Here is a 21782-nt window from a genome sequence, read left to right as displayed (position 1 = left end):
AGCCAGAAGGCTTTTGCTCGAGTCCTAAGGTGGAGGGTAAAAGCCCTTTTGCAGGGAGGTGGGACGGGTGGCATGGCCCTGCTGGAAGGCAAAGGGGAGACACTGTGCAAAGCAAAAGAACCGTCATGAACCCCAAACCACAGGAGAAACAAAGAAGGTTGTCCTTGTAAGTCACTTCCAGGAACCACCAAAATAAGCTGAGAGAGCATCTACCCTAGGGGCTGTAAGTCACCCTATGAGGTCACCACCACCGTCTGTTGACCCTTGTCCCCTTCCAGCTATCCCAAGTGCAGGCCAGACTTCTGTCATGACTGAATGTTGGGGTAGCTTCTAGCACTGCACCGATCTCTAACCTTTCTCTCATTCCTCAGCTGAAACGTTTCACAGTCCACACAGAATCACAGAATGGCTGGGGTTGAAAGGGGCCTCTGGAGATCACCTAGTCCGACCCCCTGCTAAAGCAGGGTCACTGAACCAGCTTTGTGGCTTTACACGGCTGCCAGGACAGTTCGGAGTCCCACTTCCAAGTCCCATTATGGCCATCTTCCAGGAAACGCTCTATGCATTGCATGGTCTGGGGTTTGGATGGGTTTTAACTGTTTGGGTCTTGTTGGCAAGCACTACCCCTGGCTTCAAAGCAGCTCTGGGCTTGAGCCTAAGCCTTGTGCAGCCCAAGTTCATCGTTCAGCCTTTTGTGGGCTGACTGCCCTCTTTCCCCAAGGATGTGAAACCACGTGTCGTGTGTCTCCTTTGCCCACGGGTAAGCAAGCAGGGGCGACTCATCCAAAGAACCACCAGTGCAAAAAAAGCATTTAAAGACCCTTATTATTGCTTTAATAAATCTAGATCAGCATCCTTTCTGCAAGGACAAGGACCTAGGCTCTCCTGTCCTCTCCCACAGGCCTGATCTCCCTGCAGTCAGTGTGCACACTTGCAACACAGCAAACATTCCTTGCAGCAAATAAATCAAGTCCACACAGTAATTATCCTTTCTCTGGCTGTTGGTCCCATCTGACGCGCTCGCTGTTTACAGCCCCAGTTCGTAAGATGCAGCAGCTGCTTAAAATCAGGCAGGTCACCATAAAACTGGAACATCTGTTTTGTACTGCCCACTTCATAATGCTTCATATGCCAGCTGGGAGAGCTTTGGGCAGGCTGCAGGGGCCCTCTTGATCTGATGGAAAAAATGGGACAGGAATCCCTGAGGAAGCCCTGCTCGTTCTCTGAGCAATGTCCCAGCCTCCAAACCTTCCCGTCTCCACTGCACTGCTACCCTCTCTCCCCAGCCGCCCTTCTCTTGTCTTTTCTGACACACCTTAGTGGAGCTTCCCAGGGGTGACAGGTGACATCCGAAATTCTTTGTGGCCCCCAGGGGGCCAGCTTTCCTACCCACCTGAAAACATGGGAAGGGCACAAAACCTTGGAGTTGCTGTAGGAGGAGATCCAGGCTGGCCCTGGCCAGGAAGGAGACATGTGCAGCCATACCGCTGGAAAGGCAAGGAAGCATGCAGCTTCCAGAGGCTTTGCTGGAGCCACACCAGGAGAAGATCACGTCTGCGGGACCAGATCCTGGATCCTGAAGCAGGTCATGGTTCAAGGAGTCAGTCTGCCTTCACCCTCCACACCGCAGCCCTCCCCGGCCGCACTCCCCTGCGAGGCAGAGGCAAGGAGAGCTGCAGTTCTCCTACTCCCTTCCCCGCCACCTCCCTAGCTGGTGAGCCGGTCAGCCTGGACACAACACACACAAACATCCTTACATTTGCATGCACACACACAGAGGCCAACATTCCCTGCTCTCCATGTCCGCAGTTGGCATTGAGCAGGACTCTGGTCCCAGCTACACTGATGCACATCGGGAAAATGCCAGAAGTTGAAGGTGATGTGCTGGAGAGGAGGCAGAGCCACCACCGAGATAAGGATGTTCTTGTAGGGTCTTCTCGGCGGGACTTGGAACAGGGCTAGCCCTTGGCCAGGGGACTGACTATATTTTGTGTTGCTGAAGCTCCCTTTGCTTTTATTTGTCTTTTTTTAAATTCTAGGTTTTGTTTTCTTTTAATATATATAGCTATAGATACAAAAATAACAGATAGGTTTCTCTAGAGATGATTTTTGCACCTTTGGGCTTCTAAAACAAAATATCACAATTACTGCAAATGAAAGGGGGAAAATTTCAATTTTGTCTCCCCTTCTGACCTCCCCCTCCCCTTTCACCCTGTCTCTCCCACTCCAGATTTCCCTACATATCTTGTAATTTCTTTTCCCTTAGCAGTTTTCTTTCTTTGGAAAACGAAAGAAACAAACCCCAAAAAAACAACCACAAAAATATGCCATGGAGCCTCCATCCCCTCCTCCCATGAGCTTGCCTGCTGTGCTCACACATTCCCTTCGAAGCAAGGCTTTTCACCTCAAAACGTTTCCCGTGCTCCATGGCTGTTTGCTTTTCCCTGCTGCTGGGGCCAGATTTTCACCTGCTGTAAATCAGCATGAATCCACCTGAAGCCAGAGCTCTGCTGCTTTACACCAACAGAAGCACACAATTGCATTTTGCCAATTTACGCTCGACCTGAAGATCTGGCCCACGATTTTTAATGTTTGAAATGGAAGTATGGACAATAAGGAAGTTCCCAGAAACAGGCGAGGCAAACCCCAGATATTCTTCCCTCACTGCTCACCCTGCTTCCCTTCCCTTCGCCCTCTCCCTCCTAGTTTGGTGTAGCACCTTCTTCAGCCCCTGTTTGCTTGTCCCTCTTTAGCACTTTCTGAAATTCATAATCTCTCAGTAAAAAAAATAAATAAATCAATCTCTCTGTATATGTATATGTATATAACTAAACAGCTGCCACGCGGCAGTTCTGGCTGGAGGGTCCTGTCCCTCCCTGCCCCATGGCCTTTTGTCACTATAGTCTCTGCGGTGATAGTCCAGGTCGTGCCCTTGGGCAGGACTGTTCCCATATTGCTTGCACTCTCCCATGCCTCTGAGGTACGGTACCAGAGTATTTATTTTTTATATATATATATGTATATATATATATATATTTACGTATATATATATATTTATAAATTTTTGTTTGCCTGGTTCTTTTTCTTGCAAATCCTTTGGAATTGCCGATGGGGAGAAACTAGTGAAACATGCTCCCCATGCCAGAGACCAAACACTCCCTCCCTGCGCCCCAGGGACCCTCATCTGTTCCTCTTGCTGACTCCGTCACCCAGCTCCAGCTTAGATGGGAGTGGGGAGCCGCGGTCCCCTGTTCCCAGTCTGCCTGGGCCATCTGGGTCTTCTCCTCCCCTGGGCGATGGGGTGTCCTTGCAGAAGTCTGTCACCCAGGAGGGCATTGAGAGGAAGCCCCGGGGGTCAACGGTGTAGAAGGGCTTGGCGTGGTGGACAGCAGGGCGACGCGGCGAGGGGCTGGTATGGAGGCTGCTGGTGCTGCTGCACTTCTTCACCAGCGTCAGCCCCGGCGGTGGGGGTGAGAAAAGTGAGGTCAGCGAGAGGCTGCTGAGGGTCTCAAAAGGCTCACTGTTGTTGCCACCCCCCCGTAAGCTGCTGCCTGCCCCCTCCTCATCCGAGGGGTCCATGGAGTCGTGGTGGGTGCAGCCAGGGCTGGTGCTCCCGCCGCTGCTGTGACTGCGCTGGTGACGACAGATGCTTCGCAGGCTGAAGAGCCCCCTGCCCCGCAGGCTTCGGTGGCGAGAGGTGGGGGAGAGGGGGGCTGCCAAGGGTCTTTGGCTGCTGGCAGCTGGCACAGGGCACAGAGCCACTGGGAGGTCCAGGGTGCACTGAGGAGAGTCGCTGAGGTTGAGGCTGTCCTCCAGTGTGGTCTGCAAGCTGCCTGCCGAGCTGCTGCTCCGGCTGTCCAGCGAGGTATCGCTCTCAGGGGCCTGGGGAGCAGGAGTGCAAAAATACAGGTCTCAGGAGAGAGATGGGCAGGAGGCAAGACACTTTGCCATTTTTATTTTTTTTTTTAAAGCTATTTGGGGTGTGAAAATAAACCACAATTATAAAAAAAGGGAAAAAAACTCCAATTCCTCTCTTGCTGTTCTCTGCTGGGGAGGGCAGTTATAAACCACCTGAGCAATGATACAAAGCACCAGGTTATTCCCTTCCAGGGAAGGAGGAAAGATTTCAATATTTTAAGCTCTGATTTCATTCTGCTCCAGAATTAATCTTCCTCTCCCATGTGAAATGTTTCACCAAAAGAAAGGGTTGCTGGATCTGCTGCGAGCTCTACAGCTCTCACCACTGGGTTGTCCCTAACCACTGGTGGTCCAGTAGGCAGCAGAGCCAAGAATCCCTGTGGGTCCTTGCTCTTGGCTTCCCTGTGAACCTGCCACACAGGCTGCAGACACATCAAAACCATCAGCTGGTCGGAAGTAATGGGGTTTCTGCACATTGACCTTAGGCCCTGTACAAAGACCTCTTCTCATTAAAAAAAACAGCAATGTTTGGGAAGAGAAAAGAGGCCTCATGGTTCTTCTGACCAGAACTAGTGGCAGTGATGGTATGTAGGGCAGAAAGTTGGGGTCCCCTTCCAGCAGGGAACAGCCTTTATTTCCTTGTATCAAGGCTCAGTTATAGTTGAGCTGCATTTCAGTTGTTCCTAGGAAACTGGTCTGCTCCAGGAGATCATCACTGGGACACAGCACTGGGAATGGTGCATGCAGGACTGGAAGCAGTCTCCTGAACCACAGCTGTTCAATACAGTCTGCATCATGTAATCAGTTTACCAATTTCTCCTTTACAAGTGTTCAGCACTTTTGCCCCAGTGGTACGCCAGCTCCGGAGCTCTTTCTCTTCATGTCTAAACTTATACTTGAAGTTTCAACACCGCAACAACTCAGCGGTCTCAGCTCAAAGCTAAATTTATCCTTGGTGAATTTATACACATTTGTATTGTGCCAACAGTGTCTGTCACATAGAACTGGATAACATATGATTTTAGTTCTATTTTTTAGTTTGTCTGGAATAGAGTGTCCTTGTACTCCTCCAACAGGAATTGTTTGTGGAGTATCTTCCAAGAACAATAACAGGGACCTCTACTGGACTTTGACCTCTGTCTCCTCTACTCTTCAGAAACACTTGATCTTCCCTCAACACTTTTATTCTTCTCTTTCATTAGTGAGAAATAGCTGCCTTTTCAGAAAGAGATAGCACTTTGCTGGGATGTAAGAGCTAAGTGGGCAGGAGAAAACAGTGAGCTCAGGGATGCAGTGTGTGGATGTGGCACGAAGGGCTGTGGAGGAGGTAGGTGGAGAGGAGCCTGTTCCAACCAAGAAGGTGCGTGATCTGGAGTCACGGCGCCAAGAGGAGCTGAGGCGGCTGTCATCTCCCTGGCTCACACTGCGGCTGCTGTGCATGCAGGTGTCTGCAGCACACTTGTTGCAGGGGACCCTGGAGTGAGCTAAAAGGTGATGTGATTTCATCTTTATGTGGGGCTAGCTGCAGCTATCAAATTATTTTTTAATCTAAAGCAGAAGAATAGATGATTTCAGGGGGTGAGAGCTATACAACCACCCCTTTTGCTACACAACCCTCTTTCCTCCTCGGCTCTCCTGCACTCTGCAGTCCACTGTGCTCCTCCAACAGGTCAGAGCCGGGTTGCCCAGCCCATGGCCACAGCTACCTCTCTTCTTCCTCTGCCATCCACTCCATTCAGCCCCCTCTATTTGGGCGTGATGTGAAGATCAAGCTTTCTCAACAGAGGGAAGCGGGGGCCCTCACCTGATGAAGAAGTGAGCAGTTCACACTCGGAGATCTCAGTGATGCCCATGAGCCTTGCAGAGAGATCTTAGGAAGGTTCCGTGGACATGAGACTTTCTCAGGCCCTGTCTGGGTGGCAGAGATGGCTGGGTGGAAAAATTCTGCTGGTACAGGCAACAGAGGGCAAGACGCACCTGGAGAGAAGGGGCTGGGAGGAACTGACAAAACATCAAAAGAAATGGGAAGGAGAACAGAAATAGAAAAAAACAAGAAGTTGAAGAGTCCTTTGATTTGATTTAGTACCTTTGCTGCTGTATACCAAGTGTCCTGGAAGTCTAGTGTACAGAGGACATTTAGTAACACACACTCCTGGCCAAGAAGTCTCAGTCTAGTGTTCACACTTTCTACACAAGGACCAAAACCTGCACCAGATCCAGAAGATATAACATAGCTCAGAGCTATAAAGCAACACCCCAGTTTGCCTCTCCCTCTGCATTCGCAGAGAAATTTTCTGTGTGCATCACTGCCAGAGAACTTTCATCCCAGATCCTGCAAGGCAAGGGATGAAGGGAGATAAATAAACCGGCAGTTTGGGAAACCTGGAGACCACAAGGACGTCAGAGTGTGCTCAAGAGTAGAACTGGAGCACTTGCACCAAGGGTAGACACATATTACATGTTCCCTGAACCTGAGGAGCCTGGTCTCAGGGGACAGCCAGATTTTACCGTGATGAGTGAGCACAGTTCATCCGGCTGGTTCGTCAGGGGACTCTGTCCCCTCTCTTCTCTGACCCTGCATGGGTACACTGCTGTGAATGGGAATCGGCTTCTTCATGATCCTTCAGATAGTCAAGACTGAGGAGGATATAAGGTCTAGCAGCAAAAGAAGGAAATTCTCCTCACTCCATTCCTGAAGCCTGGCAAACTGAAAGCTAACTCTTGATTAGTGTAACTCCACATCACACTAACTCCATTCCTGGCAGGGAGGCAGCAGGAGAAAGGCAGGTTAGCTGAACCAACCCATGCTTTCAGCAGACCCAGAGAACGAGGAGAGCTGTGCTCACCTTTGGTACTTTCATGCTTTAGCCAAGACTGGACAGAGTTGAAAGAAGTGTTCTCCTTTTCACACAGGTAACTGTCTGGGTTCGTAGAGCCATCTGCACTGGATACTGGGAGCAGGCATTCCCCTACACTGCCTACCCCATTGGAGTCAGGGCTGTCCTGGCTATCCTGCTGGAAAAAATAAGTGAAGTTTAATGGCAGATGACAGAGCAGACTTGTCAAAGGCTCAAGGAGGGCTGATTCTGAAGACACCTTCAAACTAGCTAAGGGATGCTTAGGTTTCCAGCCCAAATTCCCTAAATTTAGGCTCATTCAGAGGAAGTTACTGACAGCAGTAAAGAGAACTTCTAAAAATATACATCCCCTTTCTCTCCTCAAATCCTTCCCCATGATATGTCTCTATGGAGAAGCTCTTGAAGAGTGACCAAAATTTATATTCCTCAGCAGGGACACTTGGATGAATACAGAGCACTTCAAATAAGCAGGGGCAGAAACACAGCACATGGCACAACATGCCCATAACTGCCTGAGGCTAACCTTGATCTCCTTAGGACTCAGCTGAGAAGTGCTGCGATTGTCTGACTCATCTCCTAGAAGGATGGAAGAGGACTTGTCTGAGTTGAGGGATAATGCTTCCATTTCAGCCAGCTGGACCTGCAGGAAGGGAAAGGAGCTGTCACGGGTCATGTCTGACATCCACATTTCAAGCAGTCACACTGTTTGTGGTGGATAAATGAGAGCCTGTAGACCCAAGATCAATTTCAGGTTATATTCCTTGGATACATCAGATACTGCCTAACCCAGACCTGGGCTGAGCAGGAGAATCCACTTTTTAAGCAAGGCTGAGCATATGATCTGCAAGCAGCCCACCGCCCGTCCATGCTCCTCTAGTGCTAGAGCTGGAGGAAGGAGTCCTGAATCTGCCCCAGCGGTACGGCTGGCACAAGGCCCTGCAAGTAAAGCCAGGCAGGGAGAGGGCTCCCTCAGGCCTCTGACAAGGGCCTGCTCTGCTGAGGGACAAGGAGTGGACCCCTCTCTCGGAAGGTGCCATGGACAGCCCTGCTTAAACATGAATATGCTTTCATTCCAGGGATAGTCATGCCTCTTGCAGTCCATGCCAGTATCATGCTTTTCATATTCTTACCTTCATCACTGAAACCCTATTTCCCCTCCAGTTTCCCTGTGTCTTCCCTCTCCCCTCCCCTCTAACCTACCCAAGATCTCAGCTAACACCACCTCCCATCCTGCTCTCCCTCCCTAAACTCACCTGTCCCCCACACTCATACCTGTGGTTTCTGAAACCAAGTCTGATCACTGCATCTTTCTCATCCTTGAGCCCCAGCTCCACTCCAGTCCCACGCCTGACCTTGCTGCATCTTTTGGCCTGTTTCACACTACACATGTCCTTCTCCCATCCTCTTTCCCCTAAGCTTTCAATTTCCCTCTGCCTGATATCTCTTTCCCACAATGCTTGAAAAGCATCTCCTTTTTCTAGTAACCTTAGCAGCTGCTCTGTCCCTCCTGTGCTTGGCTTTCTGTCACTGGTCTCTAGAGGCCCACGAGTTCCCACCACCAACACCTGACACTCTTGAGAGCTATATTCTGGGTTGTCTCAGTCAGGACAGCTTGCTTCCTGACCATTTATCTTGTCCTCCCTTGTGTTTATGTTTGCAAGAGGCGGGTACTGCTTTTGTGCTATAAGAGCAGGTGGAACATTTGGAGAGATGACTCCTTCGAGCTGGGAGTTTCGTGGTTTGTGCCAATGCCAGAGACTGGAAGAGGTCTCCATCTGAGGGATAACGCACTTGGAACAAACAGGATGGAAAACCAGAGCTGGATTTAAGTAAAGGGCACAAATGCCATCCTTATTTGGGATATTATTTGACATAGGAACATCGTGCTGTTCAACCATGAAGAGAGTCCAAGCCAACAACTCAGAGCGCAGATGCACCAGAGAGCACACAATGAAGTTATGTCAAGCACGCTACACAGTCACCAGTCAGCAACTACTTGCGTAGAGAAACACAGTCTTCATTCAGTCCCACTTAACGTGCGTACTCATCCATTACTCGCCTAAGTGCTTGTTACACCAGAACAGCCTTACAGCTGTACTTGTACAGACACAAGCGTGAAATGTGATAACATCTGCAGCTACCTTCTCCATCCATAAAAAACGGGGGTTAACAAAAGTCAGAACAGTCCGTTCTTCACTGAACTGCTGGCTCACAAATTCTAGCCACCCTGGGATCTATACAAAAACCATAATCAGCAAAGTAATGAACAGATAAATGACATGGGTGGAAACACGGGTCACTGCTGCTCACTGGCAAACTCTGGCCACTGGCTAAACACACTATCAGCCACCAATACAGAGATGTCTAACTGTCAACCAGCCCAAGAGTGAAAGGACAGCAATGACAAGAGAAGAGGTTAGCGGTATGAAAAAAAAAGATGGTTTGTTCTTGTAGTTTCCCTTACTGCAGAATATTTTAAAATCTTCTGACCAAAGATGAGGAACAAAATTTTTTTTAAATTGCAGCGGGGGAGAAGGGGCTGTTCACTAGGTGCACAATCCATGAAAACTGCCAGGGACATCAACCTGAGACTATGAACTGTGCACACATATCCCTCAGAAAATAACTAGTTGCAGTTATATCTTTAAAAACAGAGACCCATGACTACAAAAATCCTTAATTGTACAAATAATTGGTTTGAAAATAAGACGCCAGCAGCATAACTGGGAAAGACATTGAGCATTTCTACTCAACGCAACAAAAAGCTTAGCACACATTAATACCTCTGAGCATATGTTTAAGTGTTGTGTCCATCCACTGTGCTCAGCATCTTGACAGATTAAACTGGAAATGAAATGGCAGTGAACATTTTTGGCTAATAAGTGATTTTTGTCTACAGGGCAGGGACAAGGGTGATTTGATGGGCAGCAAGCATACTGTTTTCGAAAACACATGTATTGGATTGGATAAAAACTGTTTTGTTGAAAACTTTCTGACTCCATGTAGTGTTTTCTTGTTGGGATTTCCTCAATGTTTTTTATACTATGAAATATGAAGAGAAGGTCATGATCAACCATGACTTAAAATCCTGAGCTGTAGTTTTGATTCATATGATCAGAAATAAAATATCTACATTCTACTTCTAAAATTATCCTTGCAGATGTAGTTTCTTTTAAGTTCCACATTTCAGATGTATTGAAATACCAATTTTGAAAAATAATTTATGTCTCTATAACAGCCATTAGAAAAGATGACCTAAGAATAATTCTTTGGTTCTGATTGTTCTGTTAAACTCTTTGCTGTGGCCGTGGGTTGCATTTAAAAGATTTTACTGTCTAGTTTCCTTGATGGGAAGGTAAGAAAAATCTGTTGTTGTCTTCATCCCTAGGCAGGGTACTGAAGTTCTGGAAGGTTTTCAAATGCAGCAAACTAGATGCAAATGACTTAATTTTGGGGTAGTAATTCTGGAATGCCTTAGAAGACCTGATTTTCTGAGAAGGCTGAGCACCAATTGTTGAATATAAGGACTTAGGTAAAACAATGGAAATAGCAGTTAATTGAAAACTAGTTATTTGGCTGCATTAAAGCAGCATCCATGTGTGAAGTGTTGCAGTACTGATGAACTACAGCAACATTCACAATTCGATACTTGCAAAGGGAAGCTACGAGACAAGCAGATGGCTGAAAGGCTAAAAAAAAATCGGAGCATCAGAATTAGGCATCTGAAGCCAAACAAAATACTGTTTTCTTCAAACATGGATAGAGTAATTTGCCAGTGAGAGCTCTCTTCCCAGGCTGCCTGGTTTCTTTATAAGCAATAGCAACACATCAGGTTAGTTATGGGGAAGGAGATAGTGGAGAATGCCACTGATGTACTGATTTACTGTCAGATGAGTCACACTACTGTTACAAGTCTGACCACAATCACAGCACTTAAATACAATCAAATTATTTCAGGAACAAAATTAAATCTGCTACTCACCTAACTTCTCCCAGACTACTTTGCTCCTGAAGTTTCACAACCTGAAAAGACTAATTGCTTAGGGAAGTTTTCCAAAGCATCTACTAACTTCAGAAGCACAACTCTAAGCCATCTGATGTCCTGCTCTTAACAACAAATCCTTTGTAGCCAACAGGCTCTACATCAGAAAAGAGACTCTCAAACTTTCTCAGTGGGCCCATTTTTATGTAATTTTTGCTCAAACTAATTAACTGGTTTTCACCACAAACCAATCCTTGCTCACAGGCGGTGACTATTCAACAAAGCATTTAAGCATGTGCTTAATTCATTGACCTCAATAGGGAATAAGCAAGCACAAGCTTAAAATGAAGACAAAACACATGATTAAATCTCTCACTGAATTGCCCCCAAGTGCTGTCATTGGGGTGAGATTCTTTGAGTTGTCCATACAACATGAGCTTGAACCTCTGCTTTTCTTGCAGAATTGAACACAACAAGAGCTGCCAGGATGCCTTCATAGTCATTTCTTTATAGTTCATTCAGTCCCTCCTGACCTGCGTCCTGGCATATCTCATCTTTCCACCACCTCAAGCGTTCCCCCGTGGCTAAGGAGGGCAGGCCTGTGCTAGAGACAGTATCAGCGATTCATGACAGATGACAAACACAGGTCAACAAGCTGTCTGTCTACACAATCCACAGCCAGGAGCACACATTGGATGACCTGCGGGCATGTGGGCATGGGTGTGCAGGTCTTGGGGGGAGAGTCCTCTCACGCATCCTCGTACGCAGGTTACCTCTTGCTTGTCATGGTTACACTTCTCGCACATGGCCGGCGAGGAGTAATGATGGAAGACGGAGCCCGATAGGTTATCGATGATCATTAACTCCCCGTCGAAGGAGTCCTTAATAATTAAAGAGACACTGTCCAGCCATAAGTTCTCCTAGGGGACAAGAAAGGGGGGAGGATGGGAGAGGTCATTTTAAGAATGCCGAGTGTTTTGCTTCAGATTTTCACGTGAATTTGGGGCTGGGTTCTCCACCCTGACTCAGCTGGAGCAGCACCTTGTTCTGCAGGTACCTGCACAGGGTCACTGGGGGAGTATTTGCTCCTTAGGGTGTGTAAAGGTGCCGGAGTTCAGTGCAAAAAAAAAAAAGGGGGGGGGGAGGGGAATGACACGACTGTCTTCACTCACTGTCAGTGCACCACGGCACTGCTCATGCCTGCCTTCCAGCTCTGCTGGAGTGCCTCGCTACTGACCTGCCATTCTCTCACTCTCTTCTCCTGAGCTCCTCTCTCAAATTTGTTCCTAGCAACCTTCAACTGATCTGCTCCACCCCTCCTCTGCTGGCCCTCAGGTTCCTACACAATGACAACGAACAGAACCCACTGCTGTTACAGCCTTGTCCCTACACAATGCTACCAACTCGTAAGTCTACCGCTGAAAGCAAACCTCTCATCATCAGGTGGAAGTGTCTACTACTGCTAAACCCTCAGTCATCTAGGCTGCCCAGCTTCTCCCCACAGCTACTTGCTGCAGTCTGGTTGGTAAGCTCAAAGGCATACTCACCTGTGCTGGAGAGTAACATCTCATGCATAGACGTCCTTCAGGATCTGTTCTCCCACCGCCTCCTCCACTTCCTGCTCCTTTTCCCTGTCCTGAATTTGAGGAGCCTGACTTGCGGGAGCACAGCCCATGTGCAATTTCCAGCTCAATCTCAGCATCCATCTCTGCATCCTCCTGGGCCTCCTTGTTGCTGTCGTCAAGATGTTTCATGAGCACAGCTACCACCACATTGATGAGGACAAACTGGGCTGTGAGCACAAAGCTGACAAAGTACAGTGGGGAGATGAACTGCAAGTTGCTGAGGCAGCTTCTGTCATCGTGGCTGCAGTCACGCAAGGTATCCTTGAGGGGAAGTTGGGTTTGAGAGGGAACGATGCAAGGAAGGAAGGACTAAAGTAAGAATACAAGCTTGGCTGCTCCTTCTGTCAAAAAACACTGATGCCAATGAAATAACAAGGCAAACATTTCTATCACCCCACACCCTCTGGGATCATGAGGTCCTCAAAGAACCTAGGAGACTATCTGATCACGTGCTCTCTGCTTCAGAGCAAATACGTCCAAAGGTCTACAAAACAAACTACTTTCAGACCACCACATGTTGCTGCCACTGATACCCCCATACACATGAGCAAGAACAAAAATTAGCAGTCTGGTACTGTCTTCTCCCATCCAGACTCAAAAGCACCATATGTGTTTAAAGAACTTTCCTCTCTCCATGTCCATTGAAGGAAGAAAGTATTTATTATATTTGGCCCTGGTAGCTCTGCAGATGGGTGCCATGCCCACCACACACTCAGCTTTCATAATAGACCTTACAACAGTGGATATTCCCTCTTAGCCTGGACAGTCTTCTTGTTCCTCTTAAGGACAATCTGCAGTTCTCTCAGTCAGATGTCTGTAGGACTAGACGAGCCCCAGGTCTGAGTTACCGTGGTGGGGAGGGAGATTCTGGCCCAAGCAGGGACCTTATCTAGCAACCCACCTCCTCCGCTCCTTCCCTTTTCTAGACCAAGCACTGCTGAACAGAGCACACCGTCAGGATTTCTCCTTCCCCACAATAAGGACATCCACATCCCTGAGGCCCAGTTACCTTCATGATCCCGTTCCAGTTGTCTCCTGTGGACACCTGGAAGAGTGTGAGAAAGGCCATCCCGAAGTTCTCAAAGGTGGCGTGGCGGCTCATGCCCTCACAAGGGTTCTCATCATTGCATACTGAAAGGAAGGGGATCGTGGTTATCAGCGGAGGACACACTGCCAACCCTGAGAGATCAACAGCAGGAACCAGGGAAGGGGACTTCAGGCTTCTCACAGCCTGGAGACCTCAGGTAATGGCATCAGCACCCTGCCCAACAGTTGGCTGTTGTCCAGCAATACACAGAAATCCCCGATGGCCCAGCCCTGGGATATCAGGCAGCATAACTCAGTTGCTCGGGAGTATCCTCCCAACGTGTCATTGTGCTGCCTTTCTTCTTGATCAATATTCCATGACAAGATATGTAAATAAACTCTCCCTGAGTTTCTTGTAATCTTGAAGGCAGTATCAAGGTAGGCAGTACAGAAAAAGCAAAAGTTTAAGAACGAAGGACAAACCAGATGCTGCTTTTATTTCGTTAGGCTGTTAGGACAATAACAATTTAGAGAGAAATTCCTCTTCTATCAATTACACATAAGGGAGAACAGAGGTCATCAAGTAATTCAGTCCCTTTATTGAATGAGTACTGATTTTGAGACATCTCAGTTTCCCAGCAGGTCTGTAACTCACACTGGAGCATGGTCTGCTTGAGACTTACCCAATTTTCCAAAGAGCTCCACTCCTAGAGCAGCATAGATGAAGAAGAGGAGCATGAAAAGGAGTCCAAGGTTTCCCACCTGAAAGCAAACGGCATGGTCAGCCTACCCCAAAGTCCCTTTCATCTGTACAGGGAAGTGTTTCTGTCTTTCAAAGCCTGAAGAGAACAGCAGCAAATCCCCAGTGTACAAATGCAACCAAACAATTGTTCAACACTGGGGAAATCACCAGTGATGGCACCAGTTGCAACCGGCTTTGAAGGATGCTCTTTTCCCAGCTACCTCCACTCCAGCACAAGCTGTGGTCAGGACTGACTAAAGTGTACAGTTTCCAGCCTCACTGAAGACAAGCACATTGGAGCAGGGTGAAGGACAAGCTACAAATTACAGCATATGTCCTACAGTGCTATATGCCCCACCAAACCGCTCGAGTCCCTTGAAGTTTTATGCTCAAGTGAAGAGTGCAATAGCAGTGCCCCAAAGAGGCAGGGACACAGGAACACCAGCTCCTGCCATGAACCAGGCAAAACACGGTGGGGCAAGGCACCAGATACACGTACAGGTTACAACAGGGCTTATGGAAGGAGTAGGCAGGTGGGAAGGAAGAAGGGTAAAGAGGCACTTCTGAAATGCATGGAGACGAGGAGAAGAGGGAAGAGGAGACTATGAAGGAGTGAAGAGAGGAAGCAGAGCTTTCTTTGCATCTCATGAATGATAGGTCAAAGCCTGATTTCTGGACCTCCAGCAGCTGCTGTTTGGAAACCCCCAACGCAGGGATTGCGGCTCTGTGGTGCACAAAGGCAGCAGTGCCACCAGCAAAGTGTCTATTTTTTTTCTATCACCTAAAAAGTGCTAAAAAGCACTGCCGCCAAGTCCTCACTCTCCCAAACCACTGCTTGCCTCCGAATCTCCTGCCTCCCAGCATGTGGGGCAGCCAGGTTATATGTGAGGAGCAGGAGGGGGTTTTGGAAGAGGTAGGCTGAACCAGAACAGAATGTACCAGTAACGGTTAGCACACTGTTGGTGGAATGACAGAAGTGCAGGGAAAAATTAAGGCCCTAACTGGTATATGGGTGTTTCTGAAAAACTGAACAGTGTCTGGTCTGAATGCATGCGGTCACTGGGCCTTTGTTAGGATCATCCACTTCAGGAGTCTAATTTAGTCACTGCAGCCACTGTGCCATTCAGTTTCAGGAGAGATATAAATGATTCAGCCCACCCATTCCCCTGGGCTGCCATATCCCGGCTCCCTACATGCCCAGTGGAAGGAATTGTTTCTGATGACACCATAGTAAATGCTGTGAACACACACCTCTGGGTCTGTGCCTACAGGACATTAAAAAAAAGAAAAAGAAAAAAAAAAAAAAGAGTTAATAAAACTTAGCTAAGGGCTGAATTTCCAAAGGGCTTTTTAAAATTAAGACTCTATTCAGTATTAAGAATTGTTGCAGTATAACAAAGGCAGGAAGGGAATTGAAACAGGACAACTGAAGATACCTTACATGCCATTAGCAAGCCAAAATCCCTGATGTGAGTCTGTGGTCTAGGAACATAAAGAGAAAGGTCGAGAGGAGGAAAAAGCGCAAGGGGAAGGACAGCTTATTTTAAACTGCTTCTTTTGGCAAAGCCAATAAATCTTGGAGAATAATATTACAGATAATTCAATTGTCCCCTGAAGACCCAGCGTATAAAATATGGAGACTAAATTCAATCTTTTAGCAGTAAAACTGGGGGATTTTAGTCCTTCTTTAAGTGCAGATTTTAACACAACTTTAACAATGCAGTGACTTTTGATCCATCTATTATATAACTGTATTGAAGTCAACCTGTTACAGAAGGAAGCAAAAGCCAGTCAACAGGAAGTGGATTGATCACAGGCTTTGATGCTGGAAGAATTAAGCACTGCTTGTTATTACCTTCCAGGGAATACCTGGAGGTCAGACCTCTACACATCTGCTTGCAAGGGTTTTGTGGCAGATATTAACGACGATCCAGAAGATCTGACCTAACATCTTGGTTAGTAAAGAAGCTGTAGATGAATGTGAGACAGAAACCCCAGAACTTATAAAATATGGAAGAATATACTTGTGGTTTGTGGCTAGGACTAGAGCAGGGCTCAGAGGCTTGAGCTGAGGTCCCAGTTGTGCTTTCTGCCATCCTGAGCAAAACACCTCACTGCCTGATGACTCAGTTTCTCCATCTACATGACAGGGATATGAATGTTTCATCCTCACTCATTTATTCTCTATATTTTGAGGACAGAAGCTGGTCTCAACGTTTAGGTGCAAATATATTGCAGAGTCCTCTGACCAAGGGCTTCTGGACACTACTTCAGTCAGCTCTTAATAGCTGTGTGCATTTATCTGGGTTGCAGAAGAAACATGCCACAGACATGCAGACACTGGATCTGGAGACTGCTCCATTCCATATCCTCACGTGAGAAAAATCAGCTGTGGTGGCTCCTGGAATGGAAAAGAGCAAGGTGCAAAGAAGCTGCACAGAGCCAGTCTGGGGCAGCAGAACCAGAACTAGTAAACATTACTGGCGCAAAGCTGCCTGCTGTAAGAACACCCTTATTCTCCTGTTTCTTTCATTGTCCAGTGTATCTCAGCCCCCAACTATCCTGAATGATTATATAATTATCTATTCTACATATGAATTACACAACTATTATTAGATAAAATCACAGATTATTGTTGTTTAATAAAAAGCATGGGAGATCAGACAGTGCTCAGGATCCATAAATGGTCACAGTGTTTCCTCCTTGCTTTTGTGTCATAAGATTCCTCTAATTCAGATTGACATTTACTGTCACCAACATTAAAGTAAGCTCCTTGGGTAACTACTCGTGCTGTTTTCAGATTGATTCTCAGCCCTGCATCGCTCACCAAGCCTGGCACATTAGCTGATAAATCAACTGAAAAATGCCTGTGCATTTTGATACCGTGCATTATAGCTGCCTGCTCAGGGCCTGCCAGGGGAATGGTCTGATGTATGATCAGTAGAGCCCTTGGTGCCATTACTCCTTGCTTAACAAATCTCTCTCAAGGATCCAAAAGGAAGGGGACCAGTCTCCTTGGCTGCTCATCCATCACAGAGGATCCTCTCAGTGGGCTTGAAGCCTGTGTAAAGCACCATGTCAGCATCTCATTTGGGAACAGCTGCCGCTCACAGCTCATGAAATCCTTCTGTCTAGCTGTCTTGCAGTAGACACTTAACTGCCGGCTGCGTGAGTCACAACAGAGCGTGTCACTGCTCCTCATACATGAGAGGCTCAGAAACACAAAGAGATCCAGGAGGAGAAAGGAAGAAAAGAAAGCAGGAAAGGGGAGGCACCAGCTAAGGAAAGGAGTGACAGCAGCATGAAAGAAAGAGGCAGGGGGGGAAATGGGGCACAGGGAAAGGTGAGAGGGCAGAAATGCAAAGACCTCCTTTCCTCCTGAAATGGCTGCCAGTTAGTCTTCCCTTCTTACGGAGAGGGCAGAGAGGAGCCGGGGGCTAGCTGCAAGCAGTTAGACACTAGCTAGACATGATGGGAAGAAATCTGCCCTTATCCAGGGAATCAAGCCTTATTTCATTCACCTGCTGGAAAACAGAGATGTGAGGTAAGCTGCATCCCCGTGATTGACATGATAACCTGGACAACACCTATCTGAAAAGAGTTGTACCCCCGTGAATGACACGAAAACTTGGACATCACCTTCAGGCAGTTGCCTGCACAACACAGTAGACATCACCTCTGAGACTCAACACGAATTAACCCTGTGGAAAAAGGGAGCAGAAAAGGAGAGTCTTTGGGGCAGCTGGTCTGTTTTACCTGTGGCAGGGCTTGAACAACTGTATCCAGCAGTGCTCGCATTCCTGTGGCCATCTTCAGTAGCTTCAGGACTGCCACAACAAGCACAAGAGAAGTCACTCAGACTGAGATCAGTAGGTCCATCCTCTGTGTGACTTACTAATGGCAGTAGCACAGGACAGATGTCCTGTCTCCTTTTGCCCTAGAAAACCTGGATTGTCCCCCTCAGCTCCCTTCTCCCTTTTCCCACTTCTTTTGACTGTACAATGCCAGTGGTTCCTTCTCCTCCAGTCCATCTCTTTAGTAAATACTCTGTTCCTGCCACCCGTGCCTACTGGACTTCTTTTGCTTCACCCAGTCTGGTCAAGAGGTCTCTTTCCCCCAGCAACATGTATCACAATTCTCCCTCTGCTCTGACTTTTCATTCCACCACTTTTTCTTCCTCCAGCTACCTGGCAGCTCAGCAAACTTTGGCCGCCACCAGGAAGATTCAGTCCCCTCCCCATGTAAACTTCAACCTGCTTGGTGGTCCCTTCTCCAAACACCGCTGCCATACTTGCCCCATAAAAGAAAAACAGGGAAAGTTCAGCTCTTGTGTGATCTACTTACCCTCCTGGTCCTTCACCTCCCGTTAAAACCACATCTAAATACCTCGCTAAAGGAAGCCATAAAGCCTTAGCCTCCAAGCTGTCCTGTGCCACATCCTCGCCTCTCTCCCAGGGCTAGGCACAGGGCGAGCTCATGACTCCGTGGCTACTGCTCAATGAGTTATGGCACCAAGTCCCACTCCACGGTCACCTACACCCCTGCCTTTGGCTAGTGTCTCTCTCACCCCGGGCGATACGCAGCACCCTCATGATCCGGATGATAGTGGGGTTAATTGGGAGAGCAGCATTGATTTCAATCTCTTCCAGCGTGATGCCCATGACAGACAGCAGCACAATTGCCAGATCTAGCTGGTTCCACCTTAAGAAGAAAAATTGAAGAGAACAAAGGAAGATGGAGTTTTTCCATTTCCCTGAAAAAGAAAGTGAATTGTCTCCACTTCAACCTAAATATTTCTTTATGTATGAGTTCAAGGCCCTGCTCCGAGTCAGCCTATGTGGGCTTTTGTAGACAAACAGAGATTCACTCTGCACACACCCTGAGCAGCCAGAGGCAAGCCAGCCTGATCTGAAAGCACAAAACTGTGTTACTGTGGTGCTATGCTTTGACTAATGGGCTCAGCTTTTTACGACCTTACTACCTTGAATCAGCTTTGTTATGTACCGTTCTGCTTCAGTGTGCTCCTAGTTTGCCTCAAGGGCAGGAAAAAATATGGCTTTCCTTAACCCCACCTCCTTTGCTTTCTAGCCTAACCAGCAGATGCCAACCAAGAGGCAATTTCTGGACAACTCTTATTATTGCCTAGGCATTGCAGCTCAGGTGGGCTCAGGGTAGGTCCTTGCTGTGCAGAACTGGAAGGCAGTCAGAGCACTCTGCTACCCCCTCACACTCCAGACAGGGATCCATCCTCAAAACCTCCACCCCAAACCCAGCTGTCCCGCAGCCACGGTTGACATAACCCTCTGCTCACCTGTCTTTGAAGAATCGCCGCAGACCAAACGCCACCAGCTTGAGGACTGCCTCCAACACAAAGACAGTGGTGAACAGGTAGTTGCAGTACTTGAGGGCGGTCTCCAGGGACTGCCAGCGGAAAGAGAGGGTAAAGAATTGAGGCAAAAGCAACATCAAGTGCATAAACCTGTGGGGGGACTCTTCTGAGTGCCAGGAATTCCCTAGTTGGTGAGGAAGCTACCCCATGCCTCCTATCTACTTGAATGTGGAGGCTGCCTGCTAAGGGCAACCACCAGCTGGCCCCTCTGCCCCATGTTGTTCTCAGGACTGGTTATTGCTCCTTTCCTCTGTACTGCTCAGCGTGTTAGGGAGGAGGAGGCTATTGCAAGAAGAGTCCACCAGGTACCATCAGCCTCTTCTTCTGCCAGTAGCCCATGCCACCTGGATGACACCGTGTTAATGGCACTGGCATAGCTATCAACCAGTATGAGGCATGAAGGTTATTCCAGGTGAGGATACAAGTCATCTCTGATGGGGAGAAACCCCTCTGTGCCTGCCTGCTGGGGCAGGTATATGTCATATCTCTTAGCTGTTGGGCTTCCGGTTCTTTTATGTGCTGCTCCTTCTCTGCCACCAAGGACCAGTGTGAGCAGTGGGCAGCATGTGGTGGTACTTCATACTGGAAGGGTTTGAGGTGCTTTGGGAAGATTCTTTAGCAGAACCTGACAGCAGGCTGACATGGCTGGACCTGCATTCCAGTGGAAGGAGCTGAGGAGTAAGGAAGAGGAGTGACTTGTTCAGGAACCAAGGCCTGATGTGAGGATGACAACAGATAAAGATTGAGAGTTCCTGCAGAGTAAAACTGGGCACCATCAAGGGTAAGATAAAAGCTGGGCAGCTGGGCAAGAAACAGAGGAGCCTGGCAGTGGATTTGAATAAGGGTGGACAGATTCAGTTCTGTATCAAAGCTTGAGCTATCTCGAACAGCACCTGCTCAGACACCAGAGCTGTCACCTAAACCAAGGGTCTCCTGAAGAGAAAACTGAAATGCCACCAGGAAGATGTCATGATGAATGCTCTGCCTACATATGGAGACAGAAAGCTCCTTTGGTATGTGCAACCATTTTTTTTCCATCAAATGCATCTAGAGCTTTGCCAGGAACACTAGAGGTACATGGTCTTCCCCAGTCAAAGGGGGGGAATGGCCTTACTTGGCCTTCAAGGCCCTTTACTGGGAATCACCCCTTGCAGCTGAGAGAGGCTCTGCTCAGCACTTTGGCCCTGCAGCCTCTCTTACAGAAAAACGGTGGCTCAGAAAGGACATCTCATCCCACGACATGCAGCCAGCCAATCTAGTCCTCACAGCTCAGGCCACACGGCAGGGGAACTGGACTAACATTTGGAAACCTGATGCAAAGCCTGAAGCTCCCAGGACACTGGTGCTTCCACCACTCCTCTTAGGACCCAGGGGAACATACAAAAAAGACCAGGCAGCTAGATGTGGGTGACCCACATATCTACTTAATAATACAAAGCACAAAGACTTAATTGCACCATGCTTTCCATAGGCCCAGCTCTTGCTTAGATGCCTTCTCTCTATTGATCCTAATGGATAACAAGTGTCTGAGTAGGGGCTACCTGTCTGGATACATACGAAACTCTTCACATACTTTTGCCTACTACAATAACTCTTGCAACACTTTAATGGTATTTTTTTAGAGACACTTAAGTGTCCTACCTATGCTGGCGGGCAGTGGTCATCAGTGAGCTGTAGCAAAATAACATAACGACTACAGGCAGGGCTTATCCCCATGATCTCACTCACCACAGGCTGGTTGTAGTGCTCCAAGGACATAGTGACCACGTTGAGGCAGATGATGAAAGTGATGAAGATGTCCAGATAGTGGCTGGTGCAGACCGAATGAATAAGGAGGCGTATGGGGCAGTAGGTAGCATAGTACGGCAAACGCTGCGCCTCTTCAGTGGAAAGAGGGAGATGGGCAGAGTTAGGAAGAAATTGGAATAAAGAGAGAAATGGGTAAGAAACACTGAGAGGGGAGCAGGCATGGGAGTGGTGATAGGTGTTGAAAGAAAAGGGAATGAAGCTGGGAGAGAGAAAGAACAGAAAAGGATAGGTAAAAGACAGGGGACAGGGGAAGGAGGGGAAAACATGCAAAAAAAGAAAAGCAGAAGTTGGTAAAAAAATAAGTAGAAAAAAAGACAAGAAAAGGAATGCTAGAAAGAAAATCTGATAGTCTATGTTTGTGGGAATGGTGCTAAATCAGCATTTCATGTCTCGACAAATTAAGATCACAAATGATAAAAGGGAGCAGATGGTT

General features: G+C 47.8%; 1 protein-coding gene across 1 annotated transcript in view; it reads right to left on the bottom strand.

The window, feature by feature from the left end:
* Positions 1-354: 354 nt before the first annotated feature.
* Positions 355-21782, bottom strand: part of CACNA1I (calcium voltage-gated channel subunit alpha1 I) — a 91940-nt gene continuing 70512 nt past the window's right edge. Inside the window, exons 24-35 of the mRNA XM_040596766.1 lie at positions 21269-21420; positions 19463-19572; positions 18719-18852; positions 17908-17978; positions 14093-14171; positions 13393-13514; positions 12306-12644; positions 11532-11678; positions 7300-7416; positions 6765-6933; positions 5723-5919; positions 355-3882 (exon numbers count right to left, since the gene is read on the bottom strand). Coding sequence (XP_040452700.1) covers positions 3181-3882; positions 5723-5919; positions 6765-6933; positions 7300-7416; positions 11532-11678; positions 12306-12644; positions 13393-13514; positions 14093-14171; positions 17908-17978; positions 18719-18852; positions 19463-19572; positions 21269-21420 — 2339 coding nt within the window. The 3' untranslated portion in view covers positions 355-3180. The remainder of the gene's footprint in view (positions 3883-5722; positions 5920-6764; positions 6934-7299; positions 7417-11531; positions 11679-12305; positions 12645-13392; positions 13515-14092; positions 14172-17907; positions 17979-18718; positions 18853-19462; positions 19573-21268; positions 21421-21782) is intronic.

Source organism: Falco naumanni, chromosome 5 (assembly GCF_017639655.2).
Source record: "Falco naumanni isolate bFalNau1 chromosome 5, bFalNau1.pat, whole genome shotgun sequence".
Lineage (NCBI taxonomy): Eukaryota > Metazoa > Chordata > Aves > Falconiformes > Falconidae > Falco > Falco naumanni.
This window is presented reverse-complemented; position numbering and strand designations above follow the sequence as displayed.